This window comes from Apus apus, chromosome Z, assembly GCF_020740795.1.
Source record: "Apus apus isolate bApuApu2 chromosome Z, bApuApu2.pri.cur, whole genome shotgun sequence".
In the NCBI taxonomy this organism is placed as follows: domain Eukaryota; kingdom Metazoa; phylum Chordata; class Aves; order Apodiformes; family Apodidae; genus Apus; species Apus apus.
Genome location: NC_067312.1, coordinates 20804118 through 20822669, shown reverse-complemented (window position 1 = coordinate 20822669; position 18552 = coordinate 20804118). Strand labels below are relative to the sequence as shown.

At 37.8% G+C, this 18552-nt stretch overlaps 1 protein-coding gene across 8 annotated transcripts in view; it reads left to right on the top strand.

Moving 5' to 3' along the window:
• PDE4D (phosphodiesterase 4D) overlaps positions 1 to 18552 on the top strand; it is a 550182-nt gene that overhangs the window by 146718 nt on the left and 384912 nt on the right. For all 8 annotated transcript variants that reach the window (XM_051642406.1, XM_051642404.1, XM_051642405.1 and 5 more), the window contains one exon: positions 5417 to 5652. In XM_051642406.1, the coding sequence (XP_051498366.1) occupies positions 5417 to 5652 (236 nt within the window). The remainder of the gene's footprint in view (positions 1 to 5416; positions 5653 to 18552) is intronic.

Below are 18552 nucleotides of genomic sequence, written 5' to 3'. Positions count from 1 at the left end.
TCACTTTGGTGAACTGACTTGACTCACTTTTTCCTTCTGCAGTTTCTGCAGCTTATTGTGTGGGAGTCGACACAGCAGCTTTGCACGTTTGGTGTTTCCCCGCAATAGAACAGTATCACTCTATAAACAAGGCATATTACTTTTCATTTTCTGGTAATTTGTTATACAGTGAGGCCTCTTCAGCCTGGATTACGTCCTCTGGTGACACTTTGAAGATTTTGTCCTTTGGCCAGTCCATTATTACTTTCAGGATTCCTGGTTCATCAGGTTTCCCATTCAAGCCTTTTGTATTATCAGTCTGACACACTTACTCCATGTAGCATCAGTTGCGTGAAATATAGAGGGCACCCTCCTGTTGAACTTGCATCTGAGCACAGGAAATCAAAGTGTCAAAAAGAGCAGTGTTTCAGTGCCAGCTACTTCTGAAGTGGCTCAAGCTCCTTCCAATGCTGCTAGTATTTTTTTTTTTTCCCACTTGGAGTGTAGTAAGCTTCAGATCCCCTATATCCCTGTCTCCAAAGTGCTAAAGGTCTACCTTCAGTCCATCAAGCTGCTTTTTGCCACAGGCTCCAGGTGAGGCCATTATCACTGGCTGAAGTGTAAAGCATATTTTTGACATCTTGTCTGGTTCAGACTGTCCCAAGTGCTACTGGGTGAACACTTGTCTAATTTCTTTTAAAAATTTGCTACTGCTTAGTGCTTCACTCAGTATCATTGGAAAAAATTAACAAGTTGAGAGGAAAGGGTTTATGTCAGTATTTCAGGTTTTTTGGGTTGAATTTTAAGGTATCCTTATGCTGCTAATAAAAAACTTATCCAAAACTTGGGCTTTGAGAACATTAAGGTTGAAGGACAATGAGGCTTTAGATGTAAGAATGAAGCTTACAGCAGTCAGAAAGACTATATGATAATTTTTTTTCAAACTGTGCAGTGAAAGTTCATGCAAGCAAATGTGAGTTATCACCTGTTGCTTTAGTGAACTGGCATGCAGACATTGTTGTGTATGCCTTTTGAATGAACTGAGACATTTTGCCTTCAGTTTAGAAAAGCTGAAAATTGATGGTGAAGTAATTCTTTGGCGGCATCTCGAGTAGTGATTTTGCAGAGTGTTATTGGAGAATTGTTGTGTATTTGTCTATGATTTTTCATCAGTGACTTGCTGAGGCCATCATGTACTGAATGCAAACAGTACCTTAGAATCTGGCTTAAGAATTGGGTTCTATAAGTGAACAGTAGTCAAGGATCTTGTAACAAATTTAGCTGGTTGTTTTAATTATATTTCAATTTATTTTCTAATGTTGATCACTGCTTAGTATCAATTTGCCTTCATCTCTTTCCTTTTTTGAAGGCAGACTGCTTATGGGTTATTGGCATGAATAATCTTTAAATATTGTTCAGTGTTATGAGTCTGTATTTTTGATTACTCAGAAGTTCACATACAGTTAAAATAGCGTTACAAGAAGCTCTTAATTAGCCTGTCCTGCATAAGTACACCCATCATCATCTTTTTTATTTCTTTATGACTTTCTACTTTCTGTAGTTCAGAAGCTACACTTTTTCAGTGCATCATAAATATATAAAATATGCAAATTCACTGATTGCTAAGAATTTTGAAATTATTGTGTTGTATCTGTATCCATGTCAAAGAAAAAATAAAAAATGTAAATACCAAATAAACCAAGAATAATTCGTTCCTACTTAACCATCCTTTATGGTTCAAATTATATACTGCCCTAAGAATTTTATCATGCATTCAAAAATTCTTTCTCTTTATCACAGAATCAGTATTATGACATCTTATGATACATTATCATAACATATTATTTTATATATCTGTACAACCTGTCTAGCTCACATTCACTTGTTACTGTTGTGAATGTTGGAGCCCAAAGTTCTTTTATGTGCTGATGCTCTGTGGCTTGAATTCTACACCTCAGTAAATGCTTTAGAGGCAGCAGGAAGATGGCCAACACCAACTCTCTACATTTCTGAATATTCAGGTATTTTATGACTGATTTTGGTGTTCTGTTGTTTGCTGTTTATCTTTACTCTTCTGTTAATTAGGAGCTCATAAAAATACCATCTCTACCCTCATGTAGGTTCATGCTGTGCAATTTTAGTCTTCTACTTTTGTTTCTATCAAACAGGGTAATAGTTTTCTTGTCTTTCATACAGTGACACTATTTTAAGTGTATCTGCATTCAGATACATGACCTGTTCCATTTTCTACACAGAGCTACACAAATATGAGCTTCTTGCCATCTGTTTTACACTCTAATAGCCCTTATAATAAGACAGAATCTGGATTAAAAAAAAAAAAAAAGTCTTTTGTCCTCAAAAGCAGTCAATTTTGGATCTCTCTTTGAAGCCCTTTGAGCCATCAGATGTCTCTTACTCTAGGTCTTTCTTTCCCCTAATAACTTTTGAAGCTCTCATGCAATTTGTTTGATCCCTCTCCCATTGTCATTCCCTTTATTGTGGCAAATCTCTCCTAACAGAGCATATTCTTTAAAAATATGGATTTAAATTCCAGACAGGAAGTGGGCTGGATGGTAAGATATCTAGGTGAGCAGAAAAACAGTTCTACTCCTGGAATCAAAGCTTAGAGAACAGTGTGTGGGCATCTGGCTGGCAGCTAGTGATTAGGACATCACCATGAGGGGCTGATTCTAGGGCCCATGCTGAATTGCTGAGTTTGGCACCCGGACAGGATAACCTGAAGTACCAGCACAGGCTGGCAAGTGATTGACTGGGTCACAACCCTGCTGGAAAGGACCTGGGGGCTCCAATGGACTGCAGGGTGGATAGCAGCCAAACAGCACTTCATCATGAATAGAACAAACTATGTGCCAAACTGACTGTAGCTAGTGGCTCAAGGGGAATGCTGGGAGCCCAGGAGAGGGGTGCCAGGATGGTCAGGGCCTAGAGCTGGAGATCTGGACAATCAGTGAGGAGTGCTTGAGGGAGCTGAGCTCCCTTTTTTTGCTGTGGAGGAGTTGCAAGGTGATCTCATGGCAGCCTGCAGCTGCCTGAAGGGTAGTTGCAAAAGTTGGTTTTATTTATACCATAATATTCTACCTCTCTTATTTTTGTGTGATTCAAAGAAGTCACCCTGTGAGTTTACTTTCGTAGTTCAGCTGTCTCATTCTGATAGTCCTTAGCTGCAATTGGAGGGTTTTTATGGTTTTGTAAGCAGCCCAAAAAAGTCAACTTATTAAATGGATCATTTAGCCTAATGTGATATGTTATTATCCTGGTTTGAGCAAAGATGCAGCCACTTTCCCTTTTACTGATTTATTTGTTTATTTTCCTTCAGTAAGCTCTCTTTTAACTAGTAGCAAAGTGTTCCAGCTTGTACTAATAACAAACACTGGAATGTTTTTGTTACTGCTGGAACTCCAAGGTCGCGTTTGCTCTCCTGGCTCAGACACTACCGGGAGATCTATGACCCCCCCACAGGAGGCTGAATTAGACAGACAGCAAAATTGGCCAGAGATATTCCATATATCTACGTAAGCTCAGAGGAAGGTCAGAGATCACAGAATACAACTTCCTTCCTGCTGCTTCTTCCTTTCTCTTCCATCCATGGCTGGTGTCCAGGCAGGACTCCGTCCATCCAGCACCGTCGACCCCCAGGCTCGAGCTCTCCTAACCCTCATCATTCTTCCTTTTCAGGACTGTTCACAGCTAAGGAGATGATGTGGGAGTTGCTGGGGGTGGGGGGAAGCAACAGGGGTTTGCACATTCCTGAACACATTTTTATATAATTGTACATATTTTCTTTTAACATTGGTGTTTAATTAAAGCTGTCTAGTTTAGTTTTTAATCCAGAGGGTCTCTCTCTCATACTCTCCCTTCTTCCCTACCTGGGTGGGAGGGGTAGGGGATAGAGAACGTTGTTGTCAACCCTGAGTGAAATGGTGGCAGCTATTTTTAGCTCTGATACCAGCATTTTTCACTTCTTGCAGAGCTATAATTAACGTCATTATTATTTTTGAACTTATTCAGCTGTCTTCTGTATCCACACACTGAAGATACTGGCCTAAAGTTAAGCTTCTCCTTGAATGAGTGTAACATATTGATTTTTTATAGTATTTTCACAGTGATTGATTTTACATTTTATTTGCTTCAGAGTACATGGTACTAGTGCATGCCACTTTATAATCTTGGTTTTCTTAAATGACATTGCAGCTAGATTAAGAAAAATAGCTAATTATGAATTCAGACTTTGTGATTAAAAATTAAATTAGAAATAGTTTGTTCATGGTAACTGCTCGAGCTCCAAGTGCAAGTGAAGCTTATTAATATTACTCATCATGAAAAGTATTTAATTAATGGCTCTCCCTGTGAGCTCAGAATAAGTACACTGCCAGGCAAGTTTTTCTTGCAGGTGTGCACCAGTCCTCATGAGACAGGTCAAACTGAAGGCACTGTCTGCACTGTAACTGGAGTTGTGATCATAAAATATGAACATAGTCTAGCTTGCTTTATTTTGTATAGGATGTACACTATAATATACATGTGAACTCTTGTTTGGAAAAGGCAAATACTCTGTGTACTGGTCTCAAGTATTGATTTGGGATGTGAAGTTATTGATACTCGACACAGATGGACAAATATACAGCTATATAGGCTGTATTTCTAATTTTGTTTAGACGTATAAAACCTTTTGACTTGCACAGAAATTGAGTTTCTTCACAGGAAAGTAATCAAGGCACCAGGTGCAGACACTGGTATTGTACTGGGGAATTTGTCAAATAGTGGTAAAAACCTTTTTGAAAGACATGGAGAAAAAAAAAAAAAAGTCAGTTTCTTCTTATTATTACAGCAGTATCACTGGTCTCAGAAAAGTAACTCTGAGAACTTTCTCTCACAATGGTGAGCTGTTTGAAACAAGTGCCAGAAGCTTTTAGAAGATGTTTTTATGCCCTTTAAATTGATATCAATTGGAGATTTCTTTCCTGTATTGTCTGCCACTGTTCCATGACCCAGAGAATCATTCTCGTTGGAAGGGGCCTTGAAGATCATCGAGTCCAACCATAACCTAAATCCCGCTACTCACTTCTTCCAAAAGGTAGATAACTTGTAGGGAAGGAAGCATATTGTGGGAAAGAAATCTGTCTAATGCAGAACACTGTTGTACTCTGTACAGGTATGAGTACATACTTTAGATAGCAGTTTGTTAATCTCATAATAAAGTAGCTTTCTGTTTGCTTTAAAAACCATGAATTATTTGAACACTAGGGACTTTACTGTATCTTTCATTATTTTAAATTTTCTTAATAAGGATATGGAAGTATTAATAGTATTTATAAGAAAAAACAGCTTTTGGAAAGGCATTAAAATAGTTATAGCATTAATATTATAGGTATTTTTGTACATTTTGAGTCTTCTTTTTTTTTTGCCTTTGTTGTAGGTTTCAGAGGAAGCTCTGCACCACAGCACTGAGAATGAAGAGACTTGGCAGGGAGTGGAGCCCTATCTTGTACGGAGATTATCATCCCGTAATATCCAGCTTCCGCCCCTGGCTTTCAGGCAGTTAGAACAAGCAGACTGGGATAAAAAAGGTGATACAGAGACTATTGCAAGGCCCACAACTCTTTCACTGAGGATCCCTCCTCTGATTGCCATTACATCTGCCGAGTCCAGCAGGTAAGGTCCAGCAATTTCTTCTTGATTTGACATATTCAGTAGCAGGTGCAGGACAGCAAACGCTACTTCCAAGACAGTTTATTTCTTTCCTAAATCACCCAAATAAAATGTCATTCACTAAAGTTTGGAGAATGATAGATTGGTGCCTTGTTTTTTTGGTGTTTGTTTTTTTGTGTGTGTTATTTTTCTATCCATGAAGTCTGGAGAGAAGATTAGTTGAGATCCAGAAAGAAAATAAGTATAGATGGAATTATTACAGTTGTTATTCCTGGTCTTTCTAAGTTTCAGAGTATTTGGCTTTGAAACTGGAGTATTATTTGGGATGTCTGGTGTAAACTGTGTTAGCTTTAGTAACACTGACTGGAAAAAAAGAAGAAAATAAATTTAAAAAAAAAAGTAAATAAACCAATGTGCTCCTGATATGGTAGAAGGTCAGAAAGCAGAATGAAAAATGTTACTTCTGTACTATAAAAAATCTTAAATGTTTATAGATGTCTGGAATAGCATTATTTAGCAGGCTGGATTCAAATATGCAAGAGCAAGACAGTTTGAAGGGTATTAAAATAAATAACAAACCTAAAACATACTGGTTATTATGGTTAGCTATCTGCTGTACTCAGAGACCAATCAAATCAGTGAGAGGTTTCTCTGTGGGTAAGTATCTGTCCTGGGTATTAAGAGGCAAGTTTACATCCTGCCTATGCCTTCATTCCTGTGGTTGATAAACATGGAAACGGCATATCTACAGATTGTTGAATGGAGCTGCCAGGCTGTTTAAAAAAAAAAACAACAAACCAAAACTGAACACAGCAGCAGAAGCAATTACAGTTTTCATGTTTCTTTGTAATATAAAATCTTTTATGAATCTTTCTTAGCTAAGGAGCAATTACGCTGCTACAGGAAGAATATTGTTCAGGAAATTAAATTTCTCTAGATGTTTAGTGGCATTTTCCAGTTGTTAGCTCTCTCAAGCAGCTATGCATTTCCCTTTTACATGCTTGTAATGCCAGCCAAAGAGCTGGAGAAAGCTATCCTTTTATCTGTCTTCTGCATATAAGTACAGAAACTTAAGGGAACTATTATGTCTGTGGAAATACACCTTACCTCCATTGACTTTTGAAGTATGGAAATGTGCCATTGAGCAAAAGATACCTATGTGTGGGTGGGAGACAGAAGATTAGCTGTCTTCAGTAGGTAGGTGAGGGTAAAAGATCATTTGGGTCATAGAAACTCATTCTGAGGCAGAAGAATTTCACCACTGCAAACATCTTAAATGACAAATGTATGGTTTTGGAGAAATATGCTAAAAGATCCCAAAGATAGGATTATAAAACCTCTTCTACCGTGATTTAAATACTTGAAATGTGCGCAACCAAAAACTGTGACAGTGGATATGCTTTTTAAAAAAAATATGTATTCTATTCCCAAATCTGCACACATACACACACACTCCCCTTTTTACTCCTTTTCTCTCTCTCATCTTTACGAGGTCTCAAGATTCTTTCTGGGTTTTGTTAGCTTTGTAGAGGAATGAGCTCCACTAGTTCAACCATAGCCTCTCTTTAATAATTAACAAACAAAAAAGAGACTAAATAAAAAACTAGCAAGTAAATATTCAGTAATGTTTTTCTAGATCTTTCACACTTTGTAAACTCTTCTGACTTCAAGGAGACATCACAGTGTCTTGTCCTTCCTTTCACCCTTCTAATTTATTTCCATGCATACAAGGAGCCTGATCCTGATATTTTTTTCACCCACTTTCAAGGGAGACAATAATAAAAATCATCGCTGAGATGAAGGAGTTATGTCTTCTATTGAAGTTTCACATGCAAGGTTGTTAACATGAGCTATAAAAGCAAGTGCTTGTAAATGGATAGACTGAGCCTGCATCTGATAGCAAGAGTTATGTTTATGAAATTTAACAATTGCCAGACTTTCAGTGGAGATCATTAGAAACAGGCAGGCAATTGCTCTGGATATTTCAGTTCTTACTGTATTTTCAAGAAGCATTTGGATGATGCTCTCAGGCACATGATGTGATTCTTGGAGTGCCCTACACAGGGACAGGAGTTGGACTTGATGATCCTGATGGGTCCCTTCCAAGTCAGTGTGTTCTAGGATTCTATGACTCTATGATTCTATGATATATGGAATGCTAAGTGTGATTATTTCACTGTGAACTAAGATAGCTAGGATATTTGGAGTGTTCATGTGACCATGTGCTTTAAATTTTGCCAGTTTTCCTCACATAAGTATAACTAAGTTTACCAACAGTTTGGATGTAGGTAACAGCTTTGATGCCATTTAAGATAGAATGCCCAGACAGGAAGAGATCAACAGCAGAGTACTTTTGCTTTCACCAAGCCCTCCGGTATTAAAAGGGCAAGGAACTGTTATACATGGCAACTTAATTGTTTGAGAAGATTTAGGTATTTTATCTTACTTCCTTTGTAATAACTATTTCAAAGAAGGTTTATAGCTTCCACCCTGATCTGATTATCACACAAGTATTTATATTACTATAGTGTGACATTGTATGTTTGACTTCTTCCTTCAAACACTGATGTGATTTAGGACAGTTGGTCAAATCTGTATGTAGTGATGATATTGATTTGTGCAAATCTTCATAAAATATGAAAGACGTCAGCCACTTTTGTTATGGAAACTCTTTGCATTGTTTAACTCAAAAGAGGAGATGGGATTGGAGAAGGTAGGAAATAAATATAACTGAGCTGGCTGGACCAGCATTTGTTGGACACTGTGAAGTGCAATGACACATATACATACCCACTCAAAATAGTAGATATGCAAACTGTCAGGGCATGATATGTAGTCTTTTATTTTCTCTTTGAAGGATAGCTTTTTCAGTGTCGGAGGAGCAAACTACCCCAGTGGTTGCTGTGATTCTTACATCTTCTTATTACATGTGACTGACATAGTATGATAGGAAACGACATCTTCATTGGATGAGAACTGCAGAAGTATATAATGTACATGAAGACTTCATTAAAAGGTTTATTTGAAAACAAAATGTTATTTTGGAGTTGAGATGTGGTTAGAAGGGATTTGAGTAAAAAAATACATTAAGTAACTTTTTGTATTTCATTTGGTTATCTATAGTGTGTCTTCTCTACTGTTCACCCTATTCTTTGCTCAAACATCGTTAGAGAGAGAATATTATAATTGTACAACATAAGATCTATTTTAAACTGCTTTCATATTGCTTCTCTACAGCTGAAAGTGTGCATATTAGTCTGTTCAGGAAACTCTAGGGAGCTACCAGAATGAATTACATGATAGTGAATTCCTGAAGTGTATTCTTTGCAGTGTTCCTTCTGTCCTAATTAATAATTTTTTCCTTAAAAACTTCTTTGTTATATTATCCATTAAACAAGCAATCAGAATGCTCTATATTGGAAAACAGATAAAAATTGTTTTAAAATTTTCCATAGTTTTTGTTCTTCAAAGATGCACTTAAACTTTTTTATGTCTATTTTTGAAAGGAACTCTTAGAAAATTATGCCTAGCATCATCAGTGTAAGTTTAATATTACAGCAATACAGACTGGGGAAGCCTAATTTCAAACTACATGTGTTTTAATGTCTACCACTTTCTTGCTCATTGTCTTTCTCCTGTCAGAATAATACCTCAAAGACTAAATTTTGTCTTACGTATTGAGGGCAAGATAAACCTTTTCAAATATTTAAAAACTGAAAAGTGTAAAACCTGAGCCATAACTTTGCACTTACTCACATACTGTACCAGCAAAGTAATTTTAGAACAGCAGCTAGAATTCTAAGTTTTGGTTATTATTTTAAGGAAGTGAGTGTTAGAAACAAATGATGTCAGTTAGGAGGTTAGACCTTAGCAGAATATCATGTAATGAAAATAAAAGCTCTGGAAAAGCTGCTCTTCAGATTTATTTACTTGCAACTCAATAAGGTAGAGGATGTACTGAAAATAAGTGGGAACTGTGGTTTACATGGTGCTAAAACAGAGAGAAAAAAAGAAAATTTGCTATTTTATTTATTTTTAACTCAGTTATGACCTTCGTTCTGCCAAGCTGTAAGTCTTCCCTGGAAAATTCTCATGGGTCTAGGTTGTTTTCAACAGCAGTTATGTTCCCTGACTCATTTGACAGTTAAGAATGCTGAAGAAAAGCCCCATAAATCTTAGTACTTATATTGCATATGTATTTATTTTAAAAGCATTACAAACACGGGCAAATCCTCATGTTACCTTTGGGAGATCAGCTAGTGAGCAAGAAGTGTTGTTTTGATTTTATGCATAAGAAAACTTGCATGCGAAGGTGTAGAGCAACTGGCCAATTCTGCAGAACAATGCAGTAATCAAACTATGAACAGAATTCAAGAGTCTGACTCCTGGTTTTGTGTCTAGCCTATAATATCTTTTAGAAAGCTGAGAATAGAGCTTGGGGGAAAAAAACAACAAACAAAAAAACCCCAGCCAACCAAAACAAAAACAAAAACCAAACCAAACAAAAACCCCAACCAAACCAAACCAAAAAAAAACCAACAAAAACCCTAAAGTATATTTCAACACTTAAAAATAAACTTAGTATGTCAAGGATAATTTTACCAAGCAGGTCTGAGAAGGTTTGACTTGTTATTAGTAGCAGTCAAACATGTGACTGTTGTTATGCATTCAGGCTCACACTGAACCTATGTTACTATCATACTGTCATCGAACTCTAACTAACTGCAGTATCTGTTATAAAGAAAGGCATATTTAATTAGTGTGGAAAACAAACTTGAGTCAGCATTTAAGCACAGCTCTATTAGGGGGAATTTGTGACGTTAAGTGGATGTTAGAAGCCTTAATGTTTTCTGGCATCCAGGCCTTGGCTTTTAAGAGTATGCTGACCATTCTGGTGTCCTCTGCAAACTTGCTGCGGGTGCATTACATCTTACTGGTGAGATACTTGTTAATGATGTTAATCAGTCTTGGCTGCTGTATTGACTCCTAAGGAATATTGCTGCTGCTGCTCTTATCTTTCACAAATCCAGGAATTTCTTAATGAAAGGGAATTGGGTTCATCACATGATATGTCCATGGTAAATTTAGACTGAGTGTTCCCAATCCCTTTTTGTCCTTCATACGCTTAGAAATAACTTTCAAAAGAACTTGCTTAATAGTCTTCCCAGGATCTTAGATGAGGCTGGAGAAGCCTGAAGTTCCTTGAATCTTCTTTCTTCCACTTTTAAAAACCGTCTTACCTGACCTTTCCAAGCCAGTGGGGACCTCTGCTGATCACCACAACTTTTCAAGGATAATAAATAGAACATGGCCTCACAATAACATTGAACAACTTTGTCAGCACCACTGGATGCATCCCACATGGTCCCGGGAACTTGAATGTGACTCATTTACTTAAGCAAACCTAACATTCTCTACAGTGGGTGGTAACTTCTACTCCCCAAAACATTCCTCATGAACAAGGTGACCTGAGGGGCCTGAGTGGAGACGATGCTAATATAATAAAGCAGTTTTAATGCTTCATCCTTTGCCATGTCCTTCATCTCTTGGTTGCCTTCTCCATTCAGCAGCATATCCATATTTTCAATTTTTCATAGAATCATACAAACATGGAATGGTTAAGGTTGGAAGGAACCTTACAGATCATCAAGCTCCAACTTCCTGCTAAATGAGGTTGCACGAGGTTTCATCCAACCTGGCCTTGAACATATCCAGTGAGGGAGCATCCACAACCTCCCTGCACAACCTGTTCCAGTGCCTTACTACCTTCATGGTGAAGAATTTCTTCCTAACATCTAACCTAAATCTCCCCTCTTTCAGTTTAAAACCATTACCCCTTGTTCTATCACTGCCCTCTCTGGTGAAAAGCACCACACATAAGGAAATACCAGGACTGTCACTAGACATGCCACCCTCAAGTCTGTCAAGGTCCCTCTGGACGGCTTCTCTTCCCTCTAGTGTGTCAACTTGTCATCTACTCCACACAGCTCCACACAGTTTGCTGAGGATACACTCAATCCCACTGTCCATGTCTCCAACAAAGATGTTGAACAGCACTGGTCCCAATACTGGCTCCTGAGGAGTGCCACTTTGTCACCTACCTCCTCTTGGACATTGTGCCATTGCCCACAACTCTCTGGGTGAGGCCATCCAGCCAATCTCTTATCCACTGAGTGCTCCATCTGTCAAATCCATGCCTTGTCAGTTTGGAGACCAGGATGTCACATGGGACTGTCAAGTGCTTTGCACAGAGCCAGGTAGATAACATCATTTCCTCTGCCACTATTCACCATCTCTGTAGCCTTGTCATAGAAGGCCACCAATTTGGTCAGGCATGATTTGCCTTTAGTGAAGCCATGTTGGCTATTGACTTTCACCTCCTTGTTTTCCACGTTCTTTAGCAGAGCTTCCAGAAGGATCTGTTCCATGATTTTGCCAGGCACAGAGGTGAGACTGACCAGCCTGTAGTTTACAGGGTCTTCCTTTTCTTCCCTTTTTAAAAACAGAGGCTATGTTCCCTTTTTCCCAGTTGGCGGGAACCTCACCAGAACACCATGACCTTTCAAATATGGACAGAGGCTTAGCAACTGCATCTGCCAGCCCCATTGGGACCCAAGGATGGATCTCATCAGGTCCCATAGACTTGTGCACCTTCAGGTTCTTGAGATGGACACAAACCTGTTCTTCTCCTGTAGTGGGGGGTGCTTCATTCTCCAAGACCCTGCTTTTAGCTGCTGTGGCCTTAGTGATGAGGCTGGAGCACTCGCCAGAGAAGACTGATGCAAATAAATTATTGAGAAGCTCAGCCTTCTCAATATCCTGCATAGCTAGGTCTCCCATTTCCTTCATGAGAGGGCCTACATTTTCCCTGGTTGCCCTTTTATCCCCACCATACCAACAAAAGCTTTTCTTGCTCCTTACAGCCCTGGTGGGGTTTAATTCCATCTGGGATTTGGCTCTGTTTGCCTGATCCCTAGCTGCTCTGACAACTTCTCTGTAGTCCTCCCAGGGTACCTGCCCTAGCTTCCACCCTCTTTATGATTCCTTCTTATGTTTGGGTTTTTCTAGGAGCTGCTTGTTTATCGGCACCAGCCTCCTGGAGTTTTTACCTGATTTCCTCTTACTTGGAATGCATTGCTTTTGGGCCTGGAGAAGGTGATCCTTAAATATCAGCAAGACTTCATGGGCCCCTCTTCCCTCCAGGATGTTATCCCATGACAATCTCTCAAGCAGATCCCTGAAGAGGCTGAAATATGCCCTCCTGAAGTCAAGGGCAGTAAGCTTCCTGAGAGCCATTCTTGCTGCCCTAAGGATCTTGAACTCCATCATTTCATGGTCATTACAACCAAGGCTGCCCTTGAACTTAGCATCCCTCACCAGCCCTTCTTTCTTAGTGAGAACAAGGTCCAGCACAGCACCCCTCCTTGTTGGTTCCTCAATTACTTGGAGAAGGAAGTTGTCATCCACACATTCTGAGAGCCTTCTGGATTGTTTGTCCGTATATCAGGATGGTTTAAGTCCCTCATAAGTACCATAGCTTGCGACTGTGAAGCTGCTTTTTTTTTTTTTTTTTTTTTGTGTACCTTTATTGACCTTCATCTCCATTGCCAGGTTAATCTCCAGCTGAACTTTGATTTTACTGATGCTATTCCCGAGAAGCCAGGTGATACTTCCATCTTCCTCCTTGGAAATATGTTCTTTTTTTCTACATCCTGTACTTTTGCTTTTTGCATCTCTTCTCTATCAGAAGTTCCCTTTCAGCCAATTTTGTGCTCTACTGTTGTTTCTAAGCCCTTAGTCACAGTTTATCTAGCTTACTACCAGAAAGTGAGTCACTGGCTGATTATGTAGGATTTTTATGATAAAATATTATTTTAATTTTCAATTATTATTACATACCTGTAGGCATTCCATTAAAAAAGAGGGATTTCTTAATGTGACTATACTGTTCTCTGTTTTTTGCATCCATATAATTTAGAGCTATGATGTTTAACAGACTAGGAGAGACTATTCCCTTGTTTCATATCTGACTTTAGGTATAAAGAGACTGGTCATTTTCTAAGTGATTTTTCTTGATGATTATTCCTAGCCTGTTGCTCACTTATTTTCTTAGATTATGACTAGTGCCAAGGCACCAGCTGCATTGGCTCACCTTGCAAAGGAAAGCTCAAAAAGTAAAGGACTCTTTCTGATTATAATTGCTTAAAGTTACAGTGAGATAGGGGAAAGCTAGGAATTCATTAAGATCAGCTTTATTTTCTGTACCTAAAGTGGAGGAGGTATTTTGTTAATAGTTCTTTAAAGATTTGTACTTTTCAGGCATTGTCTTTTGAGCAGTTAACCAGTAAAATAGTTATTTTAAAATATTTCTTTAGGCAATCTGCCAAACCCAAGCCCACAAGCAATATTTGATTCACTAGTGAAATGCAGTGTGAAAAGAAATGCGTAGCAAAATGATCTCTTAATATATACTTTTTCACTATTTCGTATTAATTTCAATTTAGAGATGAAAAAGAAATCAGAAAGTTTATCCAATTAGAGGATTGTCTTCCTTACAAGGATTGTATCATGTTGGAAATCATCACTTTAGATTAGCTTCACTAGTGAAAATTTATTGGCCTCTTTCTAATGTGCATTTCAATTGTCCCTACAGCAGCAGCTTATAAACACAAACAAGAAACCTAATGGACTGACACAGGTACATAAAGCTGAGGGTAGATAGAAATTACTTCAAGAGGGTGATATAGCCAGCGGCTGTGGGATCTATCTAGCATTTACGACAATTCTAGCCAAGCTGTAGGATGTGGTGAACTGTTGATGGAGAGCACAGAGCCACAGAAAGGCACCTCGTGTGGGTGTGTGCAGAATGGTGCCTAGCATCTGGGCAGTCAATGCATACCTGGGGGAGACAGTCAAAGTAGTAGCATATTAATTCTGACCATTTATGTGACCCAGTCTTTCTGCAGATCTGTGCAGAGTCACTGCTGTATCATCTCTATTAAGACTGATTACAGGCTGCTTTTTTTCTCATGTGGTCCTTTCTCTAAATCAGCAGAAACAATAAAGTGATGCACAAGGCAAAGGATTTGGGTTATGCAGCAAATCAAGCTGTTGTCAGCATTCCTTACTTCTTGCTTCAGTACAGTCCTGTGTGCAGACAAGGATCTTATCAGATAACCTAACAATTAGTACACACAATCCATAATAAAATCAGATGCTAGTTTATAGCCTTTTTCCATTTATAACTTTCTGAGAAGGAAGTTGATGAATTTTAGGAGTTTACTTGTTTAATTGGGAAGGTGTGTCTTGGCAAGTGTATCAACACCTGTCCTGTTCTTTCTTTTGTCAGGCATCTGCATATGGCCAGTATGGATTACAGCATGTTGGCTAGAAAACTCTTTGTCTAGCTAAGTATAGCCATTCTCATATAAATTGTAATAGATTCCTTTTTCCCAACTGTTGTAATCTGTTCATAAAATGCATAATCAGCTTGAATCTACAGAATTTTCATTCCTGTTCAGACCATTAGTAACCACAACTTTACTAAAAAATAATATTATTTTATATTATTTGTATTATATAATTTATATCTGCATATATAATATAATGATTTATATTATTATTTATATATAAACATACGCATAGTAAGGTCTTAGTTTGTTTTATGATTGGATGAGTTCAGATTTAGATTTACAAATTTACTTTGTAACTTTTGAACTTATTTCCAGTAACATTTCACATTACTGGAAATGATGCTGTTAATTCAGATTCCAAGTCTCATTTTGGAAGGTGAACACTGAACACTTTTAAAGGTAGCTGTTTAAATGGTATTCAATATCATGTCCAAATATATGTAGAATATTTTAGACAGAGGTGATAAGTCGTTGTGTTTGTAGGATTAAACATTGTTGAAATAGAATGAAAATTTTATAATGCAATACTTTTTTCAAAATTCTGTTCATAGAATCATAGAATCATAGAATCCTAGGGGTTGGAAGGGACCTCGAAAGATCATCCAGTCCAACCCCCCCGCCAGAGCAGGGTCACCTAGAGCACATCACACAGGAAGGCGTCCAGGCGGGTTTTGAATGTCTCCAGAGAAGGAGACTCCACAGCCTCTCTGGGCAGCCTGTTCCAGTGCTCTGTCACTCTCACAGTAAAAAAAATTTTTCTGATATTCACCTTAAACCTCCTATGCTCCAATTTGTATCCATTACTCCTTGTCCTATCACTGGTCATCACTGAAAAAAGCTTAACTCCATCTTCTTGACACTCACCCTTTACGTATTTGTAAACACTGATGAGGTCACCCCTCAGTCTCCTTTTGTCCAAACTAAAGAGACCCAGCTCCCTCAGCCTTTCCTCATAAGGGAGATGTTCCACTCCCTTAATCATCTTTGTGGGTCTGCGCTGGACTCTTTCAAGCAGTTTCCTGTCCTTACTGAACTGAGGGGCCCAGAACTGGACACAATATTCCAGATGCGGCCTCACCAATGCACAATAGAGGGGAAGGAGAACCTCTCTTGACCTACTAACCACACCCTTTCTAATACACCCCAGGATGCCATTGGCCTTCTTAGCCACAAGGGCACATTGCTGGCTCATGGTCATCCTCCTGTCTACCAGGACCCCCAGATCCCTTAACCAGGACCCCCAGATTAAATGATGTAATTTCATTACATGAAATTTCATAAAATTTTCATTAAATGATGTAGTTTCTTGTTGAAACTGCATTTAGAGCAAAGAGTTGTTTTGTGTGCTTACAGATTAAACTCTGGAGCAATTTTTTGTTTGTTTGTTTGAAAAATATAGCATATTATTATTGAAAGACCAAATGGAGAAAGTAAGATTCAAATTAATTACTTTGATTCCCAGAAAAAAAAGGTAAGAGGAAAATTCTTAGAGCAATGAGTAATATTCCAGATTGGAACACTGAGGTATAAATGGTATTTTCTGGAAACAGAAATAAGTTGATTTCTTCACAATTGTGATCAAAATGATGTTTTGAAATAATCCAGCATAGAAAGTGATTTCCACATACACATTTTACTTTAGATGTACTCTCAGAGAACAGCCTGTTAAGTACATTCACTTACACAATGACTTTCTGTTTTTAGTCTAAACCTCCAAACATTCTTGCAATTATTTTAAACATCCTAGTTTCAGCTTTCCCTTCAGATGAAGACTTGACATTAGTTTTGTGAAAAGTAAATGATCAGATCCTCTTAGAACTTAAATATACCATAATTTTTGCTTTCTTTGAAATGGTCCTGTTTAAAACAAATAATGCCTATGAAATGGAGATGTAAAGGACAGACTTCAAAATTATCTTGCAAAAATCTATGGGCAGATAATTTTTAGCTCTTGTAATGGTGAAGAAAATAGAGAAGCCAAGCCACGAAAGGCTGAAATTCTGGTTTTACCTCTTTGCTAGCAGTGAACCTATTTTATGAAATGTTTTTCATAGGTCTGTTGTGTGAACTACTAAGTACAAAAGAAAAATGTGGGCCTTATCAGAGAATCTGCTCCATGTGTTATAGTAAGATCTGGTTGACTGCTACTACTTCCAAAAAAATAAGTTTCTGTGCAATCTTAAGTAATGGCTATGTAATGGTATCATTCTGTTCTCTCTTACCACATCCCTTCTCAAGTACAATTTTCTTTAATTCAAAAGTAACTGGTGTTTTTTCTGGTATAGGTGGCAGCATGATTAAGTGCAACAGTTTAACAATGAGAAATGTGTGAAGAGGTGGCTGCAGAATCTCAAAAACTCTACAATAAAAGGTTTCATTATGACAGTCTGTGGTCTGATCAGATCTATCTGTTAGACCTGTCTGCATGACTCTAACAGCAAATAACTGTATGATGATAACATAATTTTTGATAGCTACATATGAACTGAAATTCATTGAACATGCAGAAATAGAGACTTTTCAGTGGAGACAAACCAGTATTGTGGATTTTCAGCTGCTTCTATTTAGCTTTATTCTTGAACAATTGAATTTTTATGACAACTTTCAAGAGTCTGAGGGAGCTGTGTATTTCTCTGACTGCAGTCTTGCTGCATAATTTCCTTGCTTAGTTTCCTTCTGTTACTCTGTCTAGGCTCTTATCTCCTTTCTCCTCCAGATGTTTACATCTTTCTGATGCTTACATCTTGCTTGTGTTCTAATAAGGTGTTTATTATAATTTATGTTACTGTCTAAAACATCTATTAATCATACATATTCTGCTTTTCTTGGTCAGCCACAATGTAAACAGTTCTCCTTCATGTTGTGAGTCACTTTTGTAATGATTGCAGAGGACCTGAGATCACTATGTTTTGAAATTCCCAGCACTGGACACCTGTATGCCTGATGGAAAACATTGAATAGACTGTATCAAGTAGCTTATACAACGTATAGAGTAACTTACAGTTTGCACCATGGTTTCCAAGACATTTTATGACAAATTACAGAAAATTTAATGCAATCCTGGCAAAAGATTTTTCAGCTTTTTTTTTGGATAACATAAATCACAACTTTTTTGTACATATAGAGAACTACAGCAAGATATTGAATAGTCAGTAGTAAAACTTGATGTCTTCCTAGTAATTTTCCTCAGTTAAAGGTCTGATCTGATTTTATAATTGCAAAAGGAAAATGTATGAAATCATCCTTAGCCCTAGATGTTTCTTTTGAGACACTTCATTTATTATGTATGCATGAATCAGTAGCAATTGTTTCTCTTTACAAAATGTGAATACAAAATTCTGCTTTTTGATTCACACATTGATTGGTATAAATTAGACAATAACTGTGCTTTTGTTATCTTGATGTTTGGTGCTAAAATTTCTTGATATAGAATATACTTGCAAAGCCTGATTGTTTTACAACAGAGATGGGTGCAAAATCCTGTTTAATT